Source organism: Letharia lupina, assembly GCF_014066315.1.
Source record: "Letharia lupina isolate WasteWater1 chromosome Unknown contig_3, whole genome shotgun sequence".
Classification (NCBI taxonomy): domain Eukaryota; kingdom Fungi; phylum Ascomycota; class Lecanoromycetes; order Lecanorales; family Parmeliaceae; genus Letharia; species Letharia lupina.
The window spans coordinates 328,403-340,367 of NW_023502972.1; the positions used below are offsets into that span (position 1 = coordinate 328,403).

Sequence of the window (11,965 nt, forward strand, 5' to 3'; positions counted from 1 at the left end):
ATAATAATCGCGAGGAGTTTTTAATTATATATTTTATAATTATACTTCGCGTTAATTATCTTTTTTAAATAAAAAGCGATTAGATATTATTATCTATTTATATATAGCTAAATTAATATATCTACTATAGCGAATAATAAGATATTAATTTTAATTTGAATTAGAAGTTAAAAGTCGAAATATTTAAGAAGAGATACGATTATAAAGGCGCCCTTTAGCTTTTTAAATATATACTCTATAACGTCGAGCTATAGAAATAATTCTAACTTAATATCTTTTTCGCTTCTCTTAAAAAGCTTTATTAAAGAATCTGTAATTTAAGAATAGTAATAAATAAATCTTTAATAGAAATTTATAAATTCTAAAAAGACTTATACGTTATAATAGTCTTTTAATTTTAATTACTCTTAGATTATAGTTATCTTATATTTATTTATAATAATATTAATAATAGATATTATAAAGTCGAGAAATTCCACTTCGATAATAAAAAACTCGTATTTTTTTAGATTTATATAAAGACTATATTATCTAAATCGATTAAGCACTTACTTTATATAATCTAAATACTTCTTCTTCATTTTAAAGTATATAAAAATATTATTTAAATATATTATATAAAATTAATTAACTAGCTTAATTAAAGTTTTATTAATATAAGCTTAAAAGGTTATTAAGACGTTAATTAAGTTAAATAATATTATTAGATACTTAAAGTACCTATAATATATACAAAACGCTATTTTTCACTTATCGTCCTTACGAATTCGTATACGATAATAAGTATTCTTTAAATTAAATTTAATATATCGCTTAGAATTATTTAGGCGATTAAGCGTCTCGCTAATTAAGAATAATAAATATCGATTTTTAATAATTATCTTATTTAGTTTATAATAGTTAATATATAGACGTAAATCTCTATTCTTTTTTAAAATAAATAAAATTAAAGCTTCTATTAAACTCGTAAAGTATCTTATTTAACTTTTCGCTAGAGCTTCGTCGAGGTAAGTTCTTAATATTACTAACTTTATATTAAATAAGTTATATAGCGAGTTAAATAATAACTTCGCTATAGTTTCGATAATATAATTACGATTCTTATATAATAGTAGTTAACTTACTTCTTTCGATAAGAATATATCTTTATATTCTTTTAACTTATTAGAAAGTTTAGAAATAATCTCTACGCTATCGATATAAATACTATATATTTTAATCTTATTAGTTTTATATTCTCTATCTATAATTATTATTTCGACTATAACTAATATATAGATAATCTTATATTCTTTTAAAATATCCGCGAATTATTATAATATTAAGATCTTAAGTAACTACTTTTTAACTTTAAAACGCTAGATTTAATCTTTTATATCTATCTTAATCCGCTTATTAGTTAAAATTAAAAGATTTAAAATTATCAAGGAATCTTTCTTATCGATAGTATAGAAAATATATTTATAGCGCTTAATACGCTTTTAACTATCTTATAAGCGATAGATTATCGAGTAGATATTATAATAATAAGTTAATTTTCTATTTATCTATATAGATTTTAATAAAAATTATTAATCTTAATTAGATTTTATTTAATTATAAAACGTTAACTTATTATATTTATCTTAACGCTATTATCGAAATGAATTTCGATAGAAGTTTATAACTTATCTTAATTATTTAAAAATACTTTATCTTCGTAAATTAACGATAAGACGAATATTACTTCTATTTTTAGTCTTATCGTTATAAAGTCTTCGATGAGAGTTTCTTTTTTTCCGCTAAGTCGACTGCGTAAAGCTTATAATTATCGATTAAATCGACTAATATATTATTAAGATTTTTTATTTTTTATTTTTTATTTTTTTAATTTAATGTAAGTAGTAGCGTAATATCCTTTTTCTCTATAATTATAGCATTTCACACTATTTAGATAAAACTTATTATTTTTAAATTTATTTTTAGACTTATAATCTTAAGATCGTTTATCTCTTAAATCGAAATCGTTTTATCTTCGCGATAATTGCGGTCTCTTAAATTAAGAATTTTAATTTTCTCGCTATTAGCTCTCTTATAAATTAGAAATACTACTTACTTCGTATTCTTAAAAAGATTCTTACTTTTTATTATTATTCTCTAAGCGTATTATAAACGTTAAAAGCTTATCTCGCTTAATTAGTATAATTTAAATATTAACTAACTAATAACGAAGGTTTATATAGAGCTTTATAAATAAGTAGTATATTTGTTAATTCTTAATATAGAGATTTATTTAGGCTTTTAATAATCGAAGATAATTATCGAATTAACGTATAATTTGATTTTAATTTTAATTAATATTCGTATACGCTTAGATAATATCAAGCTCGCGATTTATTAGATTTTCAATTTAATTTAATAGAAAGTTAATAAACTTCTATTATATATAATTATAATTTGAAAATCTATTCTTCTTATTAGTCTATAGTTCTTTTTAATTATTATTAAAAGATTAATAAGCTTAAAGAATCTTATTCTTTTTAATAAGAAAGTTTTTCGAGATTAGGCGAAACGCCTCGTTTATCTTTTATACTAAAGCTTAATACTCTTAAATACTCTTTTTATAATAGATTAATAATTTCTTTAATCGAATTATTTTTTAAGATCGCTAAATAATATTATTATATTTAAAATTAAAATTATTTATAATTCTCTTCGTTTCTAAAGTCGCTAATAATCTTAATCTATTATCGCCGCTATTACGATTATAATTCGTAGATATTTTATCTTATTTAAGCGAAATAATCTCCGCTTTTAGAGATTAAAGGCGATATTCTTATATAAATATATCTCGACGACGAGTAATATACTCTACTCTATTATTTAGAGTATAAGTAAATTCATTAATCTATTCGTTAATATCTCGCTTATTATTAAAAATACTTTCTTAACTATTAATAGTAATATCGTTATTATTACTACTACTCGATTTCTTTATTAGATTATTATCTACGATTAATAAAAAGATCTCTTTATTAAAGTCTATAATATACTCTAATATATCTAATTATACTATAATAATATTTTAATTTAATATTATATCGATCGATAACGATCTATTTTATAAATATTAAGATTATACTTTAGTAATAATTACTATATTAATTTTAAATCGCTATCTCTTAGAAGAATAAAAGAATTAGAATTATTAGACTCGAAGAGTTTTAGAGTTATATAATAATGTGAAATTAAAAAGATAGATATATTTATATATCGATTTAATAGTAAAACTAATTCTTAAGAAAGTAAAGAAAATTCGAGAAAGATCGCTTACTTAAGCTTATTCGCTAAGACTTCGCTAAGACTTCGCTAAGCGTATATTAGGCGTATATAAGCTAAGTAATCTAGAATTCTCTCACTTAGAATTTTTAAGCCTCTTTTCTAATAAATTATAAAGAAGTTATTAAATATATTAAGATAATTAAAAAGATTAAAATAAAACTCGCTAAATTAAGCTATTAATATATATAAAAGATTATAATATTCTTTCTTTATAGACTTTTCTTCTCTTATGAATTATTTATAGAAATCGTCTTAAATAGTTGAGATAAAGATATTAATAAAAGGCTATTGAAATTAGATTTCGATTATATTATTAAATAATTTTTTAATAAAGAATATTATAAGAAATTAACTAGTATTAATAACTTTAATAGTAAGATTATATTTATAAATAATAAGAATAAAAGAAATAATAGTAAGAATCGTAATAATAATAATAATTATAAAATTATTTTTAAGCTTAAGTGTAACGACTATAGTCTTTATTATAATAGAACTTACTAACTATTTAATTTTAATTAGACCTTTATTAAGTAGATTAAAAAGAATAAGAATTATATTAAGAAATTTAAGAAGAAAAAGAAGACTAGTAAGTCTATCTTTATTAAATCTATTAAAAAATTAAAAATAGTAAGAGCGATCTATACGAAGGCTATTACGATATTATATAACGACGGCTAATATTTCGATAATGCAGCTTTATTTCACATAATATATTCCGAAGTCTATTTTGTTAAGAAATTAATATTTCTCGAAAATCTTATCTTAGTTGAGACTGCTAACGAAAGAATATTAAAGGCTACTATCGTGAATAATATCTTATTAAAGATCTTTATTAAGAATAATAATAGCGAGAATAAAGAATATATGCTTACACTTATAAACGTCTACTATATCGAAAGTCTATTTATAAATCTATTATCTCTAGATATATTTTAATATAACGACCTTACTTATATTAAAAAGAAGAATCGTTTAAGAGTCTATAATAATAATAATAATATCGTCTTTAAGAGAGAATTAATAAATATACTTTATAAGCTAAGATTTATATTATTTAAAGTTATAATAATTAAAGAGATCGCTATAATCGCGATTATTAAGAAAGCTAACTATTAAAAGATAATAGCTATTAAATAATATTAAGTATTAAATTATTTAAATTTCGATAATATTATTAAATTATCGACTATAATAAAGAGAATAAAAATTATAGATAATATTAAAAGATAATTTTATAAGTTATATATCTACGAAAAATAGAAGAAGACCTTAGATTATAAATTAATAATTAAGATAGAAAATGCTTTTAATAGTATTTATATAGATCTCTTTAATAATGAATTAATATTATCTCGCTTTAAAGAAGGCTACTATTATTACTCTATAAAGATTAATTAAAAAACTCGATTTCGATAGATAGACTTCTTGAAAATTAAGGATTAGATACTTAAGTTACTATAGAACTTTATTATCATAATTAAAATATAGTTCTATATTACTTTTAAGTGTATTCGTTTTAATAACGATAGTAAGTATAATAACGAAGAAACCCGAGATTGGCTAGTCTTTTAAGATATACGATAAGAGTTAATTATATCCAATTCACTTAAATAAAATAATATTAATAAGCGTATTAATGATATTCTTATTTAGAAGATATATATTTAGTTAATAGCTATAGATCTATTATTAAGTCTATAAGCTAAGATAATTAGAATAGCTATTCTAAATATAAATTACTTACTTACGGCCCTATTAAGAAAGATAGCTATAATATCATATAAGGTTCTTACTGAAAAGAAGCTAAATATAGCTTATCTAAGGCTATTTGGAATGACGGTTTACGCCTATAACTATAAGTATAAATAAATAAAAAATAGTTAAATAAGAGTTTAAATGTATCTTATTTAACTATAAGGAATTTAATTAATATCGATTATAAGATTAAAATAAATCTCGTTTAATATAATAACGTAATATCTTATAAAGACCTCTTTAGACTTTTATCTCGTCTTTTAATAATATTAAAAACGAGCTAGATAAGATATTAGAGGATAAGAATATTATAAATACTATTATTATCGCTAAAAGAATTTTATTATTTTTAAAAGCTTCTTCTTTATTAGTTATAAATAGTAAGATAATAGTAAATATATCTAGAGAAGACTCTAGGGTTACAGTCTAAAATCCGTCTATAGGTCTAGGAAATCCCGAGGCTGGCTATATTTCGGATTCATCTGAACTAAGTGATTAGGAGAGTGTTACTTCCAATATATTAAACCCACCTATATCTAATCTACCAAGACGCTTATAGCGAATTAAGAATAAATTAAAGAATTATTATATTATTTAAGACGATAAATAGATTAACTTCGATACTCTAAAGAAGGGATTTACTAAGTTAATATAAGCTATATCGCTTATATCTAATATTAAGTCTTATACTTATAAAGAAGTAATTAATAAATCTAAAGTATTTTAATAAATAATCGCTATATAGAAGTAATAGAACTTATTATAGAAGATAAAGATATAAAAGCTAATATTAAGATTAATATATCGTATTATTCTTAAGAAAAGATAGATTTATAAGAAGAAGCTAAGGGTAGATAATGAAATTCTACGCTATAAAGCTAGATATGTTATTAAGAGTTTTCTTTAATAAGAAGATATCGACTATAATGAAATCTTTTTAGATATTATTAAGTTAATTATATAAAAGATTCTCTTAGCTTTAGCTATATATTACGATTAGAAAATAGATCTAGTTAATATTATAATAATATTTCTATATATAAAACTTAAGTATAAGATCTATATAAAATAGTTAGAAGACTTTATCGAATTAGATTAAGATCGAGTTTATTTATTATTTAGGATACTATATAGATTAAAACAGTCTAATCATAAATAATATAAGACGCTAGTAGAGTTTTTATTTAAAATTAGATTTATATACTTATAATTCGATTTATATCTATTTCTCTATTAATTAGATAAAAAAATTATCTTTCTAATTATCTATATTAATAATATTAAAATCGTTAGTAATCGATTATTAGTTAATTGAATTAAGAGACTTCTATATGAATAATTTAATATCGTAAATCTCGGCCTATGTGTATACTATCTAGATATAAAGATCGAAAGAAATCGTTTAATAAGAATACTTAAAATAAATTAACTTATATTTATTAATAAGATCCTCGTAATTCATAATATAGAGGAGTGTTATATTTCGCTTATTCTAATGAAATTAAATGTAAATAATTATTTTATTCTTATATTTAATATATATATAGCTAATCTAGAAGATATTATCGTATTTAAGAGTGACTTAGAGAAAATTAATTATTTAGTTACTTAGATATAGTCGAATATAGCGTTTACTATTAGCAAACTAATTATATTCTCTTTTAATTTAAACTATTAATATTAATAAGCATATAAAAAGATATTACGATATTTAGCTAGAATTAGAATACGTGAAATAGTCTTTAAGATTATAAAAATAGTAATTTTATAACTATTCGAATATTTAGATATTAATTAGATTGATAAGATATCTATAATATAATTAATAGTTAGAATAATTATAATACTAAATAATAGATTAATTAATTAGAGATTTACTAAGTAGAAGACTATAGTATAATTTATATATAAAATCGAATATATAATTACTTCTAATACTACTTAGAATATAATATAAATATACTATATTCTATTAGAGCTTAAATAATAATTAAATAAATTATCTATAATATAGTATAATAATAAGAGAGTTATAGATCTAATAAAGAACTCTATAGATTATAAAAGATTATATTATATTAATATTAGTTATTATTTTATACGCGAATTAATAGTTAATTAGACGCTAAGATATAAATATATATCTATAAAGAATATAAAGGTCGACGACCTTATTAAAGTATTAATTACTACGAAATTTAGTAACTTTATAAATATAATAAGATTAGTAGATAAAGACCTAAACTAATAAATTAGAATAATATATGATTTTGGCGTTAGAATAGAGGTATTTAGATGTTACTAGATAGGGGGAGTATTAGCGTATCTAATTCCTTCTATATTCTATGTATACGTCCCTTCTATATCCTTTTATATATATTTTATTATTGTTCCTTTCATATAGCTAGCTATAGATAGTAATACTTTGTTCTCCATCAGCTACATAATGGCTGATGGCCCCACCACTGAATCTACACGCTTTCTATCATCACCACTGCTGTGCTACGCTGAGAGCTAATAATAAGCTTCTTCGTAAGTACTATGAAGAAGTAACACAAACGCAACATACACATACAAGGGAACTCGACTGGACTCTCCTCTTGGAACGGACGTGATCAGACCGAACAAGTACAGTCGCAAGGCTGAGACAATTCGCCACAGTGGGACAGGGGGTTAGTAAGTCACATGATGTGCCCCTGTTCCAGGGTCTTGTTGGTACCTCTGCAATGAGTAGGAGAGAGGTTTCCAGTACGAGCTATATAGCCACCTGTTTTGCACTTGTGAATGCCTCTTCATTCGATTTCGTTTCTTTCAGAGCCATTATATGCTCTTTTTTTATTCCACCCACCCACATCTATATATAACTGGCTATCATTTTACTCCAGGTCTATACCATAGGCATAAAAGTTTTCTTGCGCTGGGGTACGAGAAATATGCCTGTTCAGGCCTCTATTGAGGTCTATTCAGGCTTGCTATCCCCGGCGTGAGACGGCCCAACCACTATATACACTCTATGTAGGCCCCTATGTGTGCATGTGATACGTATTTTTCATGGATAGGACAACTAATCAAGCACAGCTTGCATGCATGCATTACCTAAGCTGTCCCACCATGAGCAGTTCCCTCCGAGTCAGCCTCATCTGGGTGCCTTGACGGCGGGGTAGCGTTACCGCACATTTTGAGCACCTTTCTGCACCTTCTTAGTCGACGCTGGCTTTGTCCTTCCTTTGAAGCATATTCGCCCCAGATGGCGGATCCTTTCTCCGTGGCAGCCAGCGCTATAAGCGTCGTCTCTCTTGGTATTCAAGTCTGTCAAGGTCTGCTGTCGTACTACGGTGACTACAAATCCTACGATGACACCGTTGGCTCGCTTTGCAGAAAGATTGAAGGCCTCCGGTCGACGCTCGAAATCTGTGAAGAAGCGCTACAGAAGCCCGGATTGACCACATCAAGAGCGAGCGTGAACGTGACGAAAAGTATAGGAATATGCAAAGATGGTCTTGACTCGCTGCAGACATCGCTTGATTCATGCAAAAAGGTTCCAAAACCTCAGGGACTCAAAGCTAGCATTCATAATCACAGACAGCAGGCTTTGTATCCATTCAAGCAATCGAACGTTCTACGGCTACAAGGTACAGTGACAGAACTACAATATAATGTTCACACAGCGCTTCTCGCCCTGCAAATGTAATATAAAACTCGAAAACCATCTTACTCGGCTATTCTGACTGAGCCTTGGTGCGTAGGGAAGGACTTATCAACCAAAGCTCAACCCTGGCTGAGATCAGTACAATTTCAGCAAGCAGTACGAAGCAAGGCAAAGATATATATGATGGAGTTGAACGCATTGAGCGATCCGTCCAAAGCGCATGCGTAGTATTGCCAGTCCTTCAGCGACAACGGGAAGCGTCGTCCTTGAACTTACATGCTCTGCACGATGGTGTGCACTCCATTCATCGCGACATGAAAGAGCACCATACATCGTTCTCAGGTTCTTTTGCAACGCTGAAAACGCAGTTCGAACAAACATCCTCTGCGACGGAATCAGCTATTTTAGCCAGGATCGATGGTTTGGCTCGACAGAATTTGGGTTTGATGAAGGCTTTGGAGCAGCATTCGGAATCAAATCAGACTCGAGCAGCGACACTCGTAAGCTCCGACCTCTCTACGGACCCCAACCTTCTGCTACTGACAAGTGTGCAGGAAAGCGATGTAAGGAGCATTCAGTTGAGCCTCATGCAGAGCCCGAGCTTCTTTAGGAAGACTTGTGACGAATTCAAAGACCTTGAGCTTGATGATGCGGCAAAGAATATAGCCCACAGAACATCCATGAGTCCCTCAACTATTCGAAAGACGAGGATGGGAAAGGTCTGCACTTGCCGATTTCGGGCCAGCAGCCAACGATACTCGAGCTCGCAGAACAGTAACTTGAGAGAATCTTCATGGACTGTCTCCCTACGCACGGCGAATGTATGTCATCATCATGACTGCCCCCATTCTGCTTGGACAGAATCATCCTGGAGCTTGAGCTTTCGTCTAGCCTATTGCAACAGGCTACTGGCAAGCGCGCTGCAAGCTACCGTATCCTTCACAAATGGAGCTGGAGGCATGTCTTTGAGCCCGACCATGAGTCTCACAAATTTAGTATCCTCTGATTCTCCTGCGTTTGCCTTGATTAGAGACCCTATCCTGAAGGGGATGCCTGCAAATGACATAGAGGCTGCCGTCAATCAGCGAGTGCAGAGCTTACGGCAGTTGTTCCAAGACCGTAAGGCATCTCCTTACGATGTTGATGTACATGGAAATACTTTACTTCATGTAGGTAATCCTAGGTGAGGTATTGAAGTAGAAGACTATGTCCTAAGGATTAACTGCATGGGCACAGGTAGCAGCGTATCATGCGGGTGATTACTGGTTTCATACGAACCTATGTTCAGAAGATCAAACGGACCTCACTGTCTGTCTGATCAGGCAAATTCTGACACTTGGCGTCCCGTTGAATGAGGTCAATGAGCAAGGACAGTAAGTGCTTTAACTCTACGAGGTACTTGATGTGTCTTCATTAACGACAGTAGGACCTTTTTGAATTGCTTCCTTAATTTTCCGGTCGGCCCTTGGTACGACCAAGGCATCTGCGAAAGCTTTGCATCCTCGGTGACGCAGCTCATAGATGTGGGTGCTGAGCTTGTAACCATTAATCGACCAGGCCAAATAATTCGCGCGGATGCAGTCCTCAGCGTGCCGCCACCTATATACCTTCGTCATACTTTGACTAGTATCATTGATATCGCAGAAGGTAGCCCCAAATCCTTAAGGAGAAATGAAATAACAATCAAGTACTTATACTATACAGCGTTATTATGCAATGATATTTGTCTGGCGGTAGCAAGAAAGTCTGAAGTCGACCTACAACGAGCACTCGCAGTATCGCCACGTGCAATCAACGAGACCAACAACATGTCACAAACGGCACTTCATCTTGCTGTGGAGTGGCCCGCTGGGATGCGTTTACTACTGGAGGCGGGTGCTGATGTTGACTGCCTTGACTGCGTCATGTTGTCACCACTAAATTACGCAATTAACAGATCACTGATTGAGCCTATACATGTACTCGGTAATGCGGATTGTTCCCTACTCGACTATTCTCACAGTCCCATTTTAAAGGACGCAATACGCATCGGAGAGAATTGCCGAGGGAAACAAACGCTGATTGCAGAGGGGAAGATGGTAACTGATCTTGTGGTGGACCTGGTAATTGATAGAAGGCAGAGACTGCGCGACTTAGCAACTCGTCTACTTCCAGTTTCAGCTTTAACTCATTTCTATCCGCTTGGGGACCATGATTTCTTTCTACCTGACGAGAAAGCATCACGATTGTTCTCGGCATTGGTACATCATGGCATTCCAGTTCTCTCGGCTCTAGACCCGGGTAGAGATCGAACAACAGTCTATCATCAAATAGAGGTTTACCCCCGGATTGCAGAGAGGCTTTGGAAAGCAGGGTTTCGCGATATCGACGGTAGGGATTGTTTTGGGCTCACACCATTGATGTATATGCGCAGTGACGCTCACTCTAAACACTCAATAAATATCAGGCTGGAGTGTGTGGCGTGGTTCCTAAACAAAGGTGCCGACTTGTACGCGAAACAGGACCTGGGTTTGTATTTCGAACGAGAGGAACGAAACATGCGATCCGGATCACGGCAGCTGTTGAGCGCGACCTCTTTGCAATTTTTGGCGCACGAATTGGGATTCGCCTTGGGGGAAAACCTCCTATACGTCAGCATGTGGGACAAGCACGACATGCCGCTGGGAATGATACTTTCCGAAATTTCGCGGCGCGTGTTTGAACAAGTACTCATGGACAACGTATCTGACGATTGCGAATGTGCATGTTCAAATGGTGGATGCAAAGCATTGACGCTGATAACAAAAAGCTACATATTGAGTCTGGGGAAGAATTACAGATCCCAACAGCTGGCCAACCTTTGGGCCGATATAATGGATATCTGCAATCCGTTGAAATGTTCCGAATTTATGCGTCTCATAACATTCGAGGAGCTGGGGCTCACACACACCTGTTGTCACCATGAGCACCGCAGAGACCGTGAGTGGGAGTTTTCTGTATTTTCAAGAATTGGAGACCAGGCTGAGATCGATGAGATTCAGGACGTGGAAGTAGCGGACCTGAGAAAGCTGGAAGAACTCCTGGAAGAATTCGAAGTGAAGAGGATCGAATTCGATGTCCCGTTTGAAGACTTCCTTCAAGAGTACTGGCACCCTCGAATGAAGGAAGTACTCGACAAGGGGGACTTGGATAAGGAGGCTTTGAGAGAGATTGGGGTCACGGTGTATGAGTCTGATTAGGATTTCCGCATAGATTCTG

The 11,965-nt window shown here is 30.5% G+C and overlaps 1 protein-coding gene across 1 annotated transcript; it reads left to right on the forward strand.

Annotated features, from left to right (window-relative positions):
- Positions 1–9,042: 9,042 nt before the first annotated feature.
- Positions 9,043–11,946, forward strand: HO133_007015 (uncharacterized protein; the record flags this gene model as incomplete). The annotated part of the gene is made up of 5 exons (XM_037297910.1): positions 9,043–9,228; positions 9,283–9,897; positions 9,965–10,101; positions 10,155–10,375; positions 10,433–11,946. 5 exons carry the CDS (start codon positions 9,043–9,045, stop codon positions 11,944–11,946), a joined length of 2,673 nt encoding a protein of 890 aa, XP_037156545.1.
- Positions 11,947–11,965: the final 19 nt, after the last annotated feature.